At 37.4% G+C, this 20986-nt stretch overlaps 1 protein-coding gene across 1 annotated transcript in view; it reads left to right on the plus strand.

The window, feature by feature from the left end:
• The window catches only part of LOC100374171 (speract receptor-like), an 82127-nt gene extending 61381 nt beyond the window's left edge, over positions 1-20746 (plus strand). Inside the window, exons 6-19 of the mRNA XM_078010058.2 lie at positions 4064-4206; positions 4529-4713; positions 5673-5775; positions 6103-6264; positions 7378-7482; positions 8099-8170; positions 8629-8800; positions 9093-9242; positions 9331-9520; positions 11413-11553; positions 12539-12662; positions 13060-13303; positions 13449-13547; positions 19761-20746. Of these exons, the coding sequence (XP_077866184.2) occupies positions 4064-4206; positions 4529-4713; positions 5673-5775; positions 6103-6264; positions 7378-7482; positions 8099-8170; positions 8629-8800; positions 9093-9242; positions 9331-9520; positions 11413-11553; positions 12539-12662; positions 13060-13303; positions 13449-13547; positions 19761-20665 (2795 nt within the window). The 3' untranslated portion in view covers positions 20666-20746. The remainder of the gene's footprint in view (positions 1-4063; positions 4207-4528; positions 4714-5672; positions 5776-6102; positions 6265-7377; positions 7483-8098; positions 8171-8628; positions 8801-9092; positions 9243-9330; positions 9521-11412; positions 11554-12538; positions 12663-13059; positions 13304-13448; positions 13548-19760) is intronic.
• The last annotated feature ends 240 nt before the right edge of the window (positions 20747-20986 follow it).

Here is a 20986-nt window from a genome sequence, read left to right on the forward strand (position 1 = left end):
TCATTAAATGTGTATAGCACGTCATCAAATGTGTATAGCACGTCATCACATGTGTATAGCACGTAATCACATGTGTATAGCACGTCATCACATGTGTATATCTATACTGGCTTCACATTGTTTTCAAAGATGAACACACTTAAAAACGCTCGAATCACCGAACAAATGTAAAAAAAAAAAACATTTATCATATGTTATGCATACTTTAAAAGTATGTGCATAAATAATAAAAAAATATAGTTTGATTTACAAACATTAATCGATCTGTTTATTTGAGAGCTATATCCGCTTAGTATAAGCGTCTGTAAAATTGACGGTGGAGTGTTAAATAATAACACATGCTTGTGAGGGTAATATCATGTTTTGTTGCCTGCCCAAGGGATGGTGGTCATGACCATAATATTGATGATGCCAGAGCCGAAGGCGAGGGCATCATCAATATTATGGTCATGACCAACAGCCCGAGGGCAGACAACAAATCATGATATTGCCCGAATAACCATGTGTTATTTATTTTATCACATCGAACAGACATCCACCATGACAATCATAGATACCATACATCACTCACACCCGCTCTCCCACAAAATAACAACACTTATATTTGAAGTATTAAATATTTTATTTTATCTATTACCGGTATAACAAGTTTCACATTACTCAATAACCTACATACATTGTTTGCTGAAAAAAACAACGAAATACACTGAGTAAATGTTATTTTCAGCCATGGATACTCTTTTTAGTTGAACCGTGTTTCAGCAGTGTGAATCACTCAAATGATCGAGAATAACATTTTTGAAATGAATTGAGAAATTCCCAAACGCAAGTTATTTGATCACTCTACAGATAAAAATGTCAGAGTGCCGTGGAAATGACTGAAATTACCTTCTCACGAACGTACCACACCTACAAGCCACACAGCTTTGTTTAGAGCGTTTTCGGTTAGCATCGGCGTGGAACGCGTAGAAATGCTTACAGCGTAGAACGCGCTGCAGCGACCCCGGCTGCGACGTTTCAGTGGCGGCTTTGCTGTACATTTTTGCTCCATATAAAAAATACCCTATACATCAAAACAGAGTATCTTACTTAATATCCATTCTGACACGTTTACTGTCTATTTCGGATGGCTAAAGTTCCTTCAAAACCCTGAAAGCAACCCCGAAAGCAACAGCGGCCAGAGCATCACCAGTGCAGTGAACGACAATTTGTTATGCGCAGTATCGTTGCGCAGTAGTTTCAGTGACGTCATCTATGTGATATACCCATGTAATATCCACTTGGCGGGTAATATCCATTTTTATTCCATGTCATGTGACCGAGTCTCAACCAATCACAGCATGCGTAACAGCAGTGAGATGTGATAATTAAGCAATAACCCCCGCCAAAGGCGGGTATACCACGAGATATTGCACAATTCATGACATATATGCACGAGCCGCAGGCGAGTGCATATATGGAGTGAATTGTGCAATATCAAGTGGTATACCCAACTTCGGCGGGGGTTATTGCTATTATATTATACCAGTATATTGACAATTCGATAAAACTAGTAAAAAAAGAGTTTACTTTCATCTACTAAAAGATCATGATTATGGCCCTTGAACATGAATATTTATAAGAATAGTATGTAGTTGTACGCTGAATGCATACAAAAATTACATGCGCAACACAGTTAAAATTGAATACAAACTAATTTTTATTCCACATGAAAAAGAAACATATCCACGTTGAATAGAGCAGCGTAAACACACAAATTAGCATAACAAAGGATGACCTTTCTGACCTTTTACTGACGCACAACGCGATTTGAAATACAGGGTCGTGTACAGTTTGGATCATTTAAACAACGGATTTTCCACGTTTTCATTCCGGTTTTTGTACAATTTGGACTGTAATTTGCCCATTGAAAGTACAGTTGTGAAATAAACCGGTTTTGTGACTCATCATACTACTTGTAACTGTGGATATTTGACGTTCAGCGGTACGCGGCGGGACGCGGTGTATCATGTACGGCGACCGGCACAGCGACCTCAGTTCCAACATCTGACTTGGATACCTTTGGTATAACCAAAGTTTTGTGACAGTATGACTGACAAGTTTTGTCGTTGTTCTGGGGTAAGTTTGATGGTGTAAGATCGAATTTTCGCATCGTTTTTGTGACACGTACATGATATGCCTTGTCTCAACTCCGGCCGAAAGACTTTGCACGCCGTCGCTCTAATACAGTGGTTGGTGTACACTCGGCACAAATCTGTAGCTTTCGAAATTACCTTCATCATCTCCTGTAATTTATTTACCCATAGTGAAGAATTACAATACCATATATCGTCGTCGAATCCTGCGTTGTCCCGTGTTTTTTGAAACAGATGGCAATTACCCGGGTGCACTGCAATTTTGTCAGCTGCCGCTACCGGACACCGGTTGTTATTGGTGGCATACATTTTTGCCTGCGACTCATAGTTTTTTTTTGCATTTTTATGTCATTAAATCCCTCAATTATATCTTGTACTTAAAGATCATGTTTTCTTTGTTGGAAGTTCGCAATCCATCTCAAAGTAACAACACTGAGAACATAGCGTTCTGGCGTTCGTGTAGGCACCTCACGGTGTTATGGGACGGTGGTTTAGGTTTGTGTGGCGAACGACAATCACCCAACGACCGACGCTCACAACTTGGATCCCACCATTAACAAAAAGCAATATTATAGTTATATAACTTTTCAGATGTTTTTAATACAGTATTTTTTTTCAATATTCTTCTAAAATTCAACCACTATATTTCCCTAAAAATCACATAATACCGGTTTTATGTATTTCCGTATTAAACCTGTAGTCAATTCATGTTCCAGGGCCACTTGGTTTAGCCGTGCATTATCAGCCAATATACCATGGATTGCATATGCAAATTTTGTGTTTGGACCAATCAAATCAATGGATTAACACCATCAATATACTGGTATAATATAATTAAATAATAACACATGCTTGTGAGGGTAATATCACGATTTGTTGCCTGCCCAAGGGATGGTGGTCATCATGACCAACAGCCCGAGGGCAGACAACAAATCGTGATATTGCCCGAATAACCATGTGTTATTTATTTTATCACATCGAACAGACATCCACCATGACAATCACAGCTACCATACATCACTCACACCCGCTCTCCCACAAAATAACAACACTTATATTTGAAGTATGCAATATTTTATTTTATCTATTATAACAAGTTTCACATTACTCAATAACATACATACATTGTTTGCTGAAAAAAAAAAACGAAATACACTCAGTAAATGTTATTTTCAGCCATGGATACTCTTTTTAGTTGAACCGTGTTTCCGCAGTGTGAATCACTCAAATTATCGAGAATAACATTTTTGAAATGAATTGAGAAATTCTCAAACGCAAGTTATTTGATCACTCTACAGATAAAAATGTCAGAGTGCCGTGGAAATGACTGAAATTACCTTCTCACGAACGTACCACCTTTTCACAAGCCACACAGCTTTGTTTAGAGCGTTTTCGGTTAGCATCGGCGTGGAACGCGTAGAAATGCTTACAGCGTAGAATGCACTGCAGCGACCCCGGCTGCGACGTTTCAGTGGCGGCTTTGCCGTACATTTTTGCTCCATATAAAAAATACCCTATACATCAAAACAGAGTATCTTACTTAATATCCATTCTGGCACGTTCACTATCTATTTCGGATGGCTAAAGTTCCTTCAAAACCCTGAAAGCAACAGCGGCCAGAGCAGCCCCAGTGCAGCGAACGACAATTTGTTATGCGCAGTATCGTTGCGTAGTAGTTTCAGTGACGTCATCCATGTGATATACCCATGTAATATCCACTTGGCGGGCAATATACCATGTAATATCCATTTTTATTCCATGTCATGTGACCGAGTCTCAACCAATCACAGCATGCGTAACAGCAGTGAGATGTGATAAATATATATATCATCCGAATGATATATATATATAAATATTTGGGATATTTGTTTTGACATTTCAATGAAGTATTTTCTTCTCTTCTCTGCGATGTTTTTTCTTTCCTAAAGGTATCACAGGAACTCTAGGATTCATCGATAATAATGGCAACGCTGAATCTAATTTCACAATCATTGCTAGGCAACAAACAAACACGACACCTGGCTACGGGATGCTACCTGTCGGCTTGTTTCAGATGATCAATTACGAAGTGGTAGGTGTATGCAAATATAATTAATCCTGTGTCACCTATGTAATGCCATATACGATGTGTAACTCTGTGTAATTATGATGTTATTAGTTCTTCAATGGATGATGCAAAAAATGTTCCATGTCGTAACGCCACTAGCTGTGAGGGCGGTAAACTAATGCTTCATCTCCAGTCGCTGCATCAACATCTGTACAGTTTACAATCATTATAAACAACATACAAAAGAAATGCTTTCAGCTGTAGCTACTGCCACCGGTAATACAGCTTTGAGGTTTTCTTAATTAACAGTACTGGTCTGTGTTTTTTTTCTCTGTGGTGTCTACAGAGGTACGTCCCAAAAGCTGGAGTTGAAATTGACTGGGTATCTGGGATGAGACCCGTCGACCAACCGGAATGTGGTTTTTACGATGAACTGTGTCCTATTATAATAAACCACACACCAAAGTACGTCGGTGGTACTATGGGTGGCATCTTTCTGATACTGATTATAGTAGTAGCGGTAGCTTATAGGTACGTATATTACATCGACTAACGTTGTATATGAAGTTTCACAATAATTACAGTATCATTAAATATGTCAATTAGGCTATGGAATCTAATAAGTGTAGGTAACCCCAAACAATTCACCGATGTCACGTGGTGAAACCGATTTATACTCTAGCTTCAATTTAATTTAAAGTAGTGGGCATAAGTTTCCCATCAACAACAATCCTATAATTTCTGTTAAAAAGAACTTCGAGATCGGAAACATTGACTACAGCTACATAGTATCTTACTAATACCTCTATTGTATTAATATAATTCTCATAATAAAACATATTTATCGTATTGACGTAACCTTCCAGTTTCTTCGTGAAAAAGAACGGCTGAATTGAGTTTTAATAGTGTATTCTCTCAACGAATCAGACAAACACCTTATCTGGCAATGGTGAAGACTCATTCAAATAATTGCTGTATCCATGCCACCGGATCCAGATCTTACTCTCCTTACTCAATTTAATTGATTGATTGGTACCTGTTCCAAAGGCAAACGATAAATTGCGTTTCCATGGTAACCAGATCCAGATCTCTGCCAACCTGTCAAACCCTTTTAAAATATATATATAAATAAAATGAGTTATCTAGACATAAATATATTATTCCCAAAAAATCTCGTTTCTTTGGAACCGGTTCCACCTCTAAAATCTAATTAATTTTCCCGAGGGCATTCTCTCCTGAAAATGTCATGAACATTCGCCCATAACTTTTTGTGACAGACATGCAGGCAGACAGTTTTAACGAACTACAGACACACAAATTAACAAATCAGCGCTGGTAAAACGTAACCTTCTTGATGGAGGCAATATTAGGAGCAACCTCATTTCAGACAACCGCCAAACTTTGTCGAAAGTCACGAATTTTTATTAACGTGAACTGTATTCCACACATACGAAAAACATCAACGCCAATATTTGTTATCGTTACCATAGGAACTGGAAATATGAACAGGCTCTGGCGGGACTACTTTGGAAGATAGATTATCGAGAAATCATCATTAAAGGCGATGGCACATTAAATCGGTGCAACAGTAGGGTAAGTCTCGACTAATAGGTATCTGTACCAAATCACACACTGATTAGTTGCCTCATAAATAATAAAAATTGTTGACGTAAACAACCACTGAGTTCTTGTTTGAAGCGAGAGAACCACGAGACTTCTTGTCTTGCTCACAAAAAGCGACGTGATGACGGGGGAGACGGAAGTCTCGTAGTTCTCTCGCTCAGAGCGAGAACTGGACGGCCATTCGCGTCCGAGAACTTCTTCGTGCATGCGCAGTCTGTTGATTTGAACTATAGGCGAGACGCGTCTACAACGAAGGTGACGGGTTATTTATACATTTATTTATTATATCTTTGTTAGATGAGTCTCCACAGTATCGAATCCATACAGTCCGTGACAGACGCCCACACTCAGCAAATATTTACCAAAGTCGGTACGTTCAAAGGAAACATCGTTGCCATCAAGTATATAAGTAAGAAGAGTGTAGATCTAACCAGGAAAGTTCGCAAAGAACTCAAAGTTGTAAGTATTTCTTGTTATTGTCTTTGCAATAACTCGATGATTGCACAGAGAACTGAGGTCGCCGGTTATATTAGGGACTTATTTAGTTTCAAGTCTGATTTTTAGGAAGTTAATATGTATAAAATAATGGGCATGTGACCTCGAGTTGGTGAAAAATTACTCGGCCAGCTTTGACATATAAGTAAGTATTGAGCAACGAAATCAGACACCAAACACATAATCACGATAATAATAACTCGAAATTACTCGGAGAGTATATAGATACATCTATATCCTACTGTGAATATATATTCCTATACAAAACTGAAATTCAGACTGAAAATTACTATTTCCATGGTAACTGATTCCAGATCTCTTCCACATGATTAGTCGGTCCTTGTGTCAAGAGCAACTCCTTCTAAATAATCATAGCAATCTTTCCATAACTTATTCGAGCTACCAATTGAGGATCGTTTCCAAAATTGTTGTTTTCGTGGCAATGAGATCAAGATCTCTACCTAAATCGACTCGGAATCGATTGCTCTTTGTGACAACTCCTCCTGAAACGGTCAGGAAAATTCGTTCATAATTGTTCGAGTTATTCTGCTGAAAGTCAATTCAGATAGATAAAGAAATGCTGACAAAAAACATAACCTCTCCAACGAAGGTAATTCCAAGTAATAAAGCTCAGAAAACAATTTGTTAAATAGAAAATACTCATTAATCAAGATGCTCTAGAGAGCATGTCGATCACAAATATATTACAAAACGCCAATACCTATTTGTACTTACAATTCAACAACGTAGTGTTAGTAACCCTTATTATTTTGTAGTTTATTACTGCTGTTCAGTGTAATTCAGACTAAAAAAAACGTATATTAATAACGGTGTTACGGGGACATTGTACTCAGTCGGTGAACGTCGATGCGGCCGCTGCCCTATTTACGATAAATTATCTTCCTGGCAGTATACTGGGATAGCACAGTTTCGCTATTTAAAAGACACGGAAAACATATTTTGTGTCAAGATCGTTCCGCGGGGAAATTATAATACGTGTCAAGTATAGGCTATTAATACTCCCACTGATTTCCATTCCATTCCGTTTACTTATTTATTTCTATCACTTGTCAACAGGTGCGAGATTTACGTCACGACCATGTCAATCCCTTCATTGGCGCATGCGTGGAATATCCACACATCTGTATCATCAATGAGTACTGTTCTAGAGGAAGTTTACAGGTAACAATCATCATTGAATAAAATGTTATCTTGACATTAAGACATTGTCTTGTCCTGGAGTAACGCAAACCTCGTTATTTGCAGCATAATTACTATAATAATAACAACTCATCGTCGATTAAGAATTTTGAAATAGACCCCCATCGCCCGATTGTCTGATTACTATGCCAGGACGGTGTGTAAGTGTGACACAGAGCTTATTAGAAAATACGTTGCGTGTAATCGGGGTTCCCATGTGGTTATCAGCTATTGCAATGCGCAGAGGGATCAGTTAGTGCCATCTTGCATAAATATTTTCATCATGCGTGTGGATCGATTCGCGAAGCCATGATTACGCAACGCACGAAACACGGACACATGAACCACTCCAATTGATTCTTTAAGAGCTTTATGATTACGTACCAAGAACCATGTTTTCATTGAATCAAATTATTCTCCAAACTCGTAAATTATGCTGCAAAATCATGTACATTCGAATCTCACAAATTAGTCTGATGAACAACGAGCTCTTCATAATCACTTGACTTGTATGGTGCCTGGAAATGACGTGCTGAAACCAGCAACTTTTTGAAATGGTCGAATCATTAAGCAATCTATTTTTTGTTTCATCTATCAGGACATCTTGGAGAACGATGAAATTAAATTAGATGATATGTTCGTCGCGTCGCTAGTTAGCGATATAATCAAGGTAAGCATGAATTAGCGAAAACATTTCATAAGATGTGATTGACTTCGGTGAGTGGGTTGGTGGATGGTATAGGTAGGTATGTGGGTGGGTGAGTCGGTTGGTTGGTGTCTGTGGATGGGTTGATGAGTGTATGATGTGTGTGACATTCTTTTTTCCTTTTATTTCTCGTATACTACATCGTTATACATTAGTAGTTATCAATGGTGAATGTGTACCCAGGTGTGCAGATACGGCCAACGTTCTCATGCACATAGAATGGTACCCATAAAGCCCCACTGTCGTCGTACAATGCGCGTTCGATATTCGAAATACTTCACACACGCTGTGTACGCTGCATGGGACCCATAGCAAACATGACAAGACACGACGGCTATATGCTGGTATATAGAATTTGTTGATTTTGGGTGAGTTCTTTGAAGACACTAGATTACTGTTATTTCCATGTGCTTTCGTTAAAGGGAATGATATATATTCACAACAGCGAATTAAAATCGCACGGTAATTTGAAATCTTCGAACTGTGTAGTGGACTCAAGATGGGTTGTGAAGATTACGGACTTCGGTCTCCATGAGTTCAAGGCTGGTGCCGAACGAGATTTGGAAGATGCTGGTGAATTCGCACTTTACAGAGGTAAATCTTCGGATTGTGTTCACGTGTTACGCAAAACGCAGTAATTCATATAAAGCGTGTACAATGAGAAAGCGGTATCATCGAAACGAGACACGTGACGGCGTGTGTATTAAACGCGTTTTCAGACTCGCAAAATACACACACAAATGTTCTCGGCTGTAGCGGATATCATGGACGTTTGTATCTCCCACGAAAATTAATATGGTTGGTGAATGTTTCTACGTTTTCATTTCTCTGTAAAAATAATTTAAAATCCTGTTGGCTATTGTACATTTCTTTTGTTTGCTTCCAGATCTTTTATGGAGGGCACCCGAGTTCCTACGCATGTCCAACCCACCAGGAGAGGGTTCCCAAAAAGGAGATATTTACTCGTTTGCTATTATTATGTACGAAATTTTCCTCCGCGCTGGTCCCTATGGCAACACTGAACTTTCTCCTAAAGGTATAAATTCTTTTCATGTTTCGACATACGTTGTATTCAGTTATTCATCGCATCTTTATATTTATGTCAATGTTTTAACTTTTTATAGAGATCATAGAACGTGTGAAAACACCGCTGGATCCCGTTCGGCCATTCCGACCAAATATTATGGATCTACTTGAAATAGACGCCTCTGACTGTGTTGTAGATACGATACAAGAATGTTGGCACGAGATACCAGAAAACAGACCAGATCTAAAGACTATAAGAATAAAAATTAAACCTATTCAAAAAGGAATGTAAGTATACAAGAACTATATTTTGCTTATGTGTGGCAGTGGTGTAGGCAAGAAAATTCCCGAGTTTATCTGACGTACTTGTCATAGATTCGTGAGTGCGTGTCTGAGGTACTCGCCGGATTCCTGTATGTGTCTATGGTACGACACGCGGATTCGTGGTTGTGTCTGCCGTACTGGCCGTGAATTTTCGGTTGTGTATATAGTACTCGCCGTAGATTCATTGGTGTGTTGGTGTGGTAATTGCTGTAGATTCCTGGGTGTCCCTGTAGTACTCTCCGTAGATTCCTGGGTATATATGCCGTACTGGCCGTGAATTCCATGGACATGTAGCCGCCGTAGATTGCTGGGCGTGTATGTGGTATTCGCCGTAGTTTCGTGGATGTTTCCATGGTGCTCACCGTAGATTCTTTAGTGTATCTGTGATACTCACTGTAGATTTGTGGCCGTGTCTGTGGTATTCGCCGCAGAACAGGAATATCTCTGTCTTTAATAGCGTATATTAGTTATTAAAAGATTGTGAAATCCTGAACATAGCAGACCGTTGCCCGATGTAGATGTGCGCGTTGATAACCCAATAACCGGAGTCGGTGAACACTATCAATCAAGATTTGATTCTAATGAGAAAAGTAATCAATCATAATCACTGGATCGTGTTGCCAATCCATTACCTGCGTGTGTTTAATTTCCGTAGTTGCTAACTGAACTTGCACTCTCGTTTTTGAAGCGATTTCGGTTCTATATCTAATAGTCTTTAATGAGCATGATTACTCATGTTTCGACCGAGCTTTTTCAACGATTTTTATGTTGATTATCACTCCTTAGTCGCCACAAGTTAATCTTAATCATCAAATAAACACAGAGTATTTTCCTTATTTTTCATCATTTTTCTTTAGTACTGTATTTTAGGATTTGATTTATTTTGCAAATATTTCGTTGTTTTACATTCGGTAGCTCTTTTGCTAGTGAGCCCCGCATTCAAAAATGGCTGCAATAAATAAATAAATGCCCCACACTCTCTTGCTAGTAATTGTGAAACTATTCTATGAGACTGAGATCATTTGTAATTTGTCCGCCTCCCATTCATGACTCTCGCAGCGGAAATAAAACTGATTTATGAGATACACTTCCCTAATTGATGTTTAAGTGACTGTGCCGTCTGCTTCAGGGTTATTACACACACGATAGATCGTTTAAAATGTTTTTCAAATCACTGGCGCCATCTAGCGACGAAACGCTTCTGTGACGTTGAAATAAGCAATCGACGACTCTGGTTTAGTCAATTAGAATGTAGAATATCTGCCAATGACAGACGGCTACAGGTTAATATGATATCGAGGCTGTTTACGACGTCACGTACACGCATTTACGTCACAGAAACGTTTCGTCCTAGAGGGCGCGCATCATATTCTAAATTCACTACAGTTCATATACATTATGATGATAATATTATGACTACAAAAATCCAACCAATCATTGCACCTGTTAAACCAATTGATACATAACCAACACGCAAATGTAATTTTTAATCGAATTGTTTTTTTAACGCTTGTTAATTTTAACGATAACTTGTGGTCAATTTATCATCGCGCGCGTACAAGCGCTCGTGGTTACGTGGCAGCGACCGTATTAATCAGACAGCTCAGACGATGACGATGTTATGGATTTGCCTCAAGTCACTTACGCTATCTGTTGGATTTTGGTATAGTTATTTCATGAATTTGACTCGTCCGTGCTTATATGGGGGCCAGTCTAATGTTTTTTAAATGCGATTTCCTGACAGTTTTTTAGTAAATATTCTATTTTCTGAGAAAATACCGAAAATAAACAAAACAAGATTTTGTAGGTTTAAAAAGCCCGATATACCTCATATGCATCATTGTATTTCTCCGCAGGAAAAACAACATTTTTGATAACATGATTGCCATCATGGAAAAATACGCCGATAATTTAGAGTCAATCGTTGATGATAGAACACAGCAGTTGATTGAAGAGAAGAAGAAAACAGACAACTTGCTACACAGCATGTTGCCAAAGTAAGTGGCAATGCATTTAATGTCAGTAACTTATAGTGCCCTTAGTCACAATCGCCGCATGGTCGTTGTTAATATCGAGAGAAGTTCAATGCTGATGGCCCATACTAATGAAGGTAATATTTAAAACAGCATGTATGCAGCAGTTGTCGTGTCTCTCGAGGGAAAACAAGGTGTCACAAAAACTGAATATCCTAACGATGAGCACAGGACAATTTGGATCTCGTTGTATTACCTGTGTAAACATGAACTTGGTATCCTTTGCCGTAACTACTATTCCAGCCGTCGAAATAATTGAGATCGGGGTCGTGAAAAGGGGTTCCTTTTTCAAAAGTTCTCAAAAACCACAAAATTTACTTTTAAAATAGTAGACAAAAATCGGGTGAATTTTTAATCAGGATAAGTAATTCTCTCCACATTTCTGTCCTGTGATTTCGCGCTGTAGCTGGTCAACTTGTCAGCCGACCTGATTCTTGTGCGCGGCGGATACACTTGTTCTGAGTGTGAGACTCCGCTCCTTACTTTTGAGCCAAGAACCTTCCGGAAAAAGAAATACTCTAAAACGGGTGTACGGCCAATTTAATTTCCGTTTTTGTAGTACATTTCGTGGTTGTAGTAGGTTATTCGGAAATTAGCGTTCAACACATTGCTTGCAGGTCTGCCACACCGTATCAGTACATCAACGTACCTGGTGCGAACTAATGATACACGTTTTGCACCTTCCTGATACCATTGCCAATCACGTCTCGTCAGATGAAACGAGTCATGTATATTTCTATTTGTGCATGGGTTACCATGTCGCATTGAGTAAATCGCTTGGTTCATACACTACTAACAGCAATATCGACACTAACGTTGATCAAAATATAATATTAATATTTTTTTTCAAATTGAATTTCTAAATTAAATAAAGTTTAACATAACTTTTAGTTCAATTCTCCAATGACGACGGCGTTGATCATACAAATGTGTTTGTTTTTCTTAATAGGTCAGTAGCTAATTCCCTTAAGAAGGGACGACCTGTTGCCCCCGAAGCGTTTGAGTGCGTGACAATATTTTTCAGCGATATAGTAGGCTTCACAGCATTGTCCTCGGCGAGTACTCCCTACCAGGTAATGGAAATACTGACGTTATTTATAAATACAAATTCAATATCAACACGTGTATCGCTTGATGTTAACCTATTCATAATGGTAATAACCGGCGTTCCTGGTTATTGAGACGATGTGTTCTCATCGTGGCCGATCAATACCACGTGGAGATCTGCTATAGGGGCGATAACGAGTCGGTATTTAGAGCAATGTACGAACACACGTATAAATCAACAATAACGTTTTGCACGAATCCGTTTAAGCAAGAGCCCTGCTGCGATTATTATCACTCTAAGCAATTCAACGTCGATATCACTATTTAAACAAACATACTTCCCCTGTTATCACGCAATAACCAATACCATACATTTAAATGCCTATTACGATCGTTCCGACCAATCATATTTTGTCCCTGTAGGTAATCGATCTGCTCAACGATCTGTATACGGTGTTCGACTCTACCATAAAGAACTACGACGCTTACAAAGTGGAAACGATCGGCGATGCCTACATGCTGGTGTCAGGTCTTCCAATTCGTAATGGTGACAGACACGCTGCTGAAATTGCATCTTCCGCTCTCCATTTGCTGGATGAAATAGGTCACTTTCAAATCAGACATAGGCCTGGGGAACAACTGAAACTTCGTATTGGCATTCATTCGGGTAAGAGCACAATTGGTTTATATTTAAACAAATGACATTACTCCACAAATACAAATATAAAGTGTGTATTATCAATCTATCATTTGGATTAGGAGAACCGAGTGAATGATAGTCATAACATCGTGTGTTTTTTTTATGTTGACAGGACCTGTTTGTTCTGGTGTAGTTGGTCTAACAATGCCGAGGTATTGTTTGTTCGGTGACACTGTCAATACGGCGTCAAGAATGGAATCGAACGGTCTTCGTAAGTATATATTGAAAAAAGACACGTAATAGCATACAATCACGTGACTGTTCATCTTTCCTGTAATCTATTTAACTACCTTGATTGGTTATCTGACGACCGTCAGAATTGTTCATTTCGTGTTGATAACTGCAACTCAATTTTTAATTAGTGGATGTAACCTCATTGATATGCATGACTAATAGATATTTTGCTACGTCTGTGACGACTGCGCATATCACAGAATACGACTGTATGATTTGAATTCCACTACTGTAATGTACACTTTTACAAGCTACACTTCACATAACAGGGATACATTATGACTGTATTACGTCATATATTACGAATATGTTTCACATATTATGACTGTATTACACATGTTATCTTTTAGTATTCTTATTATGACGCGCACATCACGACTATGTTTCACATATTACGACTGTATTTCACATGTTATCTTTTAGTATTCTTATTATGACGCGCACATCACGACTATCTTTCACATATTACGACTGTATTTCACATGTTATCCTTTAGTATTCTTATTATGACGCGCACATTACGACTATGTTTCACATATTACGACTGTATTTCACATGTTATCTTTTAGTATTCTTATTATGACGCGCACATCACGACTATGTTTCACATATTACGACTGTACTTCACATGTTATCCTTTAGTATCTTATTATGGCGCGCACATTACGACTATGTATCACATATTACGACTGTACTTCACATGTTATCTTTTAGTATCTTATTATGACGCGCACATTACGACTATGTTTCACATATTACGACTGTATTTCACATGTTATCCTTTAGTATCTTATTATGACGCGCACATTACGACTATGTATCACATATTACGACTGTACTTCACATGTTATCTATTAGTATTCTTATTATGACGCGCACATTACGACTATGTTTCACATATTACGTCTGTATTTCACATGTTATCTTTTAGTATTCTTATTATGACGCGCACATTACGACTATGTATCACATATTACGACTGTACTTCACATGTTATCTTTTAGTATTCTTATTATGACGCGCACATTACGACTATGTATCACATATTACGACTGTACTTCACATGTTATCTTTTAGTATTCTTATTATGACGCGCACATTACGACTATGTATCACATATTACGACTGTACTTCACATGTTATCCTTTAGTATCTTATTATGGCGCGCACATTACGACTATGTATCACATATTACGACTGTACTTCACATGTTATCTTTTAGTATCTTATTATGACGCGCACATTACGACTATGTTTTACATATTACGACTGTATTTCACATGTTATCTTTTAGTATTCTTATTATGACGCGCACATTACGACTATGTATCACATATTACGACTGTACTTAACATGTTATCCTTTAGTATCTTATTATGGCGCGCACATTACGACTATGTATCACATGTTACGACTGTACTTCACATGTTATCCTTTAGTATCTTATTATGACGCGCACATTACGACTATGTATCACATATTACGACTGTACTTCACATGTTATCCTTTAGTATCTTATTATGGCGCGCACATTACGACTATGTATCACATATTACGACTGTATTTCACATGTTATCTTTTAGTATTCTTATTATGACGCGCACATTACGACTATGTATCACATATTACGACTGTACTTCACATGTTATCCTTTAGTATCTTATTATGGCGCGCACATTACGACTATGTATCACATATTACGACTGTACTTCACATGTTATCCTTTAGTATCTTATTATGGCGCGCACATTACGACTATGTATCACATATTACGACTGTACTTCACATGTTATCCTTTAGTATCTTATTATGACGCGCACATCACGACTATGTTTCACATATTACGACTGTATTTCACATGTTATCTATTAGTATTCTTATTATGACGCGCACATTACGACTATGTTTCACATATTACGACTGTATTTCACATGTTATCTTTTAGTATTCTTATTATGAGGTGCACATTACGACTATGTATCACATATTACGACTGTACTTCACATGTTATCCTTTAGTATTCTTATTATGAGGCGCACATTACGACTATGTTTCACATATTACGACTGTATTTCACATGTTATCTTTTAGTATTCTTATTATGACGCGCACATTACGACTATGTTTCACATATTACGACTGTATTTCACATGTTATCTTTTAGTATTCTTATTATGACTCGCACATTACGACTATGTATCACATATTACGACTGTATTTCACATGTTATCCTTTAGTATCTTATTATGGCGCGCACATTGCGACTATGTATCACATATTACGACCGTATTTCACATGTTATCTTTTAGTATTCTTATTATGACGCGCACATTACGACTATGTATCACATATTACGACTGTACTTCACATGTTATCCTTTAGTATTCTTATTATGAGGCGCACATTACGACTATGTTTCACATATTACGACTGTATTTCACATGTTATCTTTTAGTATTCTTATTATGACGCGCACATTACGACTATGTATCACATATTACGACTGTACTTCACATGTTATCCTTTAGTATCTTATTATGGCGCGCACATCACGACTATGTATCACATATTACGACTGTACTTCACATGTTATCCTTTAGTATCTTATTATGGCGCGCACATTACGACTATGTTTTACATATTACGACTGTATTTCACATGTTATCTATTAGTATTCTTATTATGACGCGCACATTACGACTATGTTTCACATATTACGACTGTATTTCACATGTTATCTTTTAGTATTCTTATTATGAGGCGCACATTACGACTATGTATCACATATTACGACTGTACTTCACATGTTATCTTTTAGTATTATTATTATGAGGCGCACATTACGACTATGTTTCACATATTACGACTGTATTTCACATGTTATATATTAGTATTCTTATTATGACGCGCACATTACGACTATGTTTCACATATTACGACTGTATTTCACATGTTATCTTTTAGTATTCTTATTATGACGCGCACATTACGACTATGTATCACATATTACGACTGTACTTCACATGTTATCCTTTAGTATCTTATTATGGCGCGCACATTACGACTATGTATCACATATTACGACTGTACTTAACATGTTATCCTTTAGTATCTTATTATGGCGCGCACATTACGACTATGTATCACATGTTACGACTGTACTTCACATGTTATCCTTTAGTATCTTATTATGACGCGCACATTACGTCTATGTATCACATATTACGACTGTACTTCACATGTTATCTTTTAGTATCTTATTATGGCGCGCACATTACGACTATGTTTTACATATTACGACTGTACTTCACATGTTATCCTTTAGTATCTTATTATGACGCGCACATTACGACTATGTATCACATATTACGACTGTATTTCACATGTTATCTTTTAGTATTCTTATTATGACGCGCACATTACGACTATGTATCACATATTACGACTGTACTTCACATGTTATCCTTTAGTATCTTATTATGGCGCGCACATTACGACTATGTATCACATATTACGACTGTACTTCACATGTTATCCTTTAGTATCTTATTATGACGCGCACATTACGACTATGTATCACATATTACGACTGTACTTCATATGTTATCCTTTAGTATCTTATTATGGCGCGCACATTACGACTATGTATCACATATTACGACTGTACTTCACATGTTATCCTTTAGTATCTTATTATGACGCGCACATCACGACTATGTTTCACATATTACGACTGTATTTCACATGTTATCTATTAGTATTCTTATTATGACGCGCACATTACGACTATGTTTCACATATTACGACTGCATTTCACATGCTATCTTTTAGTATTCTTATTATGAGGAGCACATTACGACTATGTATCACATATTACGACTGTACTTCACATGTTATCCTTTAGTATTCTTATTATGAGGCGCACATTACGACTATGTTTCACATATTACGACTGTATTTCACATGTTATCTTTTAGTATTCTTATTATGAGGCGCACATTACGACTATGTTTCACATATTACGACCGTATTTCACATGTTATCTTTTAGTATTCTTATTATGACGCGCACATTACGACTATGTTTCACATATTACGACTGTATTTCACATGTTATCTATTAGTATTCTTATCATGAGGCGCACATTACGACTATGTTTCACATATTACGACTGTATTTCACATGTTATCTTTTAGTATTCTTATTATGACGCGCACATTACGACTATGTATCACATATTACGACTGTACTTCACATGTTATCCTTTAGTATCTTATTATGGCGCGCACATCACGACTATGTATCACATATTACGACTGTACTTCACATGTTATCCTTTAGTATCTTATTATGGCGCGCACATTACGACTATGTTTTACATATTACGACTGTATTTCACATGTTATCTATTAGTATTCTTATTATGACGCGCACATTACGACTATGTTTCACATATTACGACTGTATTTCACATGTTATCTTTTAGTATTCTTATTATGAGGCGCACATTACGACTATGTATCACATATTACGACTGTACTTCACATGTTATCCTTTAGTATTCTTATTATGAGGCGCACATTACGACTATGTTTCACATATTACGACTGTATTTCACATGTTATCTTTTAGTATTCTTATTATGACGCGCACATTACGACTATGTTTTACATATTACGACTGTATTTCACATGTTATCTTTTAGTATTCTTATTATGACGCGCACATTACGACTATGTATCACATATTACGACTGTATTTCACATGTTATCCTTTAGTATCTTATTATGACGCGCACATTACGACTATGTATCACATATTACGACTGTACTTCACATGTTATCCTTTAGTATCTTATTATGGCGCGCACATCACGACTATGTATCACATATTACGACTGTACTTCACATGTTATCCTTTAGTATCTTATTATGGCGCGCACATTACGACTATGTTTTACATATTACGACTGTATTTCACATGTTATCTTTTAGTATTCTTATTATGAGGCGCACATTACGACTATGTATCACATATTACGACTGTACTTCACATGTTATCCTTTAGTATTCTTATTATGAGGCGCACATTACGACTATGTTTCACATATTACGACTGTATTTCACATGTTATCTTTTAGTATTCTTATTATGACGCGCACATTACGACTATGTTTTACATATTACGACTGTATTTCACATGTTATCTTTTAGTATTCTTATTATGAGGCGCACATTACGACTATGTATCACATATTACGACTGTATTTCACATGTTATCCTTTAGTATCTTATTATGGCGCGCACATTACGACTATGTATCACATATTACGACTGTATTTCACATGTTATCTTTTAGTATTCTTATTATGACGCGCACATTACGACTATGTATCACATATTACGACTGTACTTCACATGTTATCCTTTAGTATTCTTATTATGAGGCGCACATTACGACTATGTTTCACATATTACGACCGTATTTCACATGTTATCTTTTAGTATTCTTATTATGACGCGCACATTACGACTATGTTTCACATACTACGACTGTATTTCACATGTTATCTTTTAGTATTCTTATTATGACGCGCACATTACGACTATGTATCACATATTACGACTGTATTTCACATGTTATCTTTTAGTATTCTTATTATGAGGCGCACATTACGACTATGTATCACATATTACGACTGTACTTCACATGTTATCCTTTAGTATTCTTATTATGAGGCGCACATTACGACTATGTTTCACATATTACGACCGTATTTCACATGTTATCTTTTAGTATTCTTATTATGACGCGCACATTACGACTATGTTTCACATACTACGACTGTATTTCACATGTTATCTTTTAGTATTCTTATTATGACGCGCACATTACGACTATGTATCACATATTACGACTGTACTTCACATGTTATCCTTTAGTATTCTTATTATGGCGCGCACATTACGACTATGTTTCACATATTACGACTGTATTTCACATGTTATCTTTTAGTATTCTTATTATGAGGCGCACATTACGACTATGTATCACATATTACGACTGTATTTCACTCACACATTCAGATTGTTTTACATATATATATATAGATACCGTATTTCACGGATTAGCACTGTATTTCAACTATTTCCTCAATATTTTATTTATTTTTCAATCAAATTTCCCACAGCGTTAAAGATTCACTGCAGTCCAACTTGTAAGGCCATCCTTGATAAGATTGGTGGATACAAAACCGAAGAAAGAGGTCTTATACCAATGAAGGGAAAGGGTGAGATCCTTACATACTGGTTAGAGGGACAGGATCCAAAATATAAGAAAGTATCAAACAACAGTGTGCCGCCTATTGACCAACTGTCAGAAGACGGATATGTGAGCGAGAACGAAATAGACAGATCAGTTTGTGAAAGCAAAAACTCGTCTGTGATTGACGTGGGTTCGAACATAGACCTCAGCATTTCTAATAACAGTGGTTCGCGTGGCAATGACATGCCGTCGGTAGACTTCGTGAACTTACCAACGGCTCAACCAGTCGATTCCAACACTAACTCTGTGAACGGAAGTAATAATAACATTCATATAACGGTCGCCGATACGCACATTAAGTGGGAAAATACCAGTAAAGAAGAAGTTCCATCGGGAGAAAGTGTAGACGGCGAGTTGATAGACATTGAGGAGCGCGTTAACCGACGACGAAGGAAAAAGAACGTGTTTAGCGACGATGCTAACTACGCCAACTACAGGAGTCTGTCGCCGGGAAGTCCAAGTTGTACAACCCCGCTGATGGTGGCAGAAGATGAGCCGCCGATATGGCAAAGAAGGTCACAGGTCCTCAATGACAAAATCTCTTTAACACCAAAGAACTCGACGGAGTTAAATGCAACCAACACACACAAGCCGTCTACGAGCCCACTGACGGAATCCATACCTCTATTGGACATGAAAGACATACAACGTAAGAAAAGTACGCAGAGCACGGGGTCGGGGAAAATATCGAAAAGAGAAAATTTGGCTGATTCTGGTTTCGATGGCAGTCCCCATGACAACCACAGGGAAGGTCACCCATTCCTAAGATGAAGAGCGCGTATATGGTTGTCAATTGTTGCTAAATCCAGAATAAAAATGTTATTTTGTTTTAAAAAAGTATAACGAAATTAACATATGGTTCTTCTTTGCAGAAAAGTTTGTACACACCAAAAATGAACGCAATTTACAGCAGAAGTGAAGAAAAAATCGATAATTCTAATCAAGCGTTCGCCACTCACAACTTACAATATCGTCGTGGATTGCGGTCTCCTGTTGCCGGTCACTTCGACTAACATTATATTCATAAGTAAAGCTATACTCTCAAGAACTCCCCTGTGAATTCAAATAATCTAAGTATACATGATTTAATTT

This window comes from Saccoglossus kowalevskii, chromosome 8 (assembly GCF_978046115.1).
Source record: "Saccoglossus kowalevskii chromosome 8, keSacKowa6.1, whole genome shotgun sequence".
Lineage (NCBI taxonomy): Eukaryota > Metazoa > Hemichordata > Enteropneusta > Harrimaniidae > Saccoglossus > Saccoglossus kowalevskii.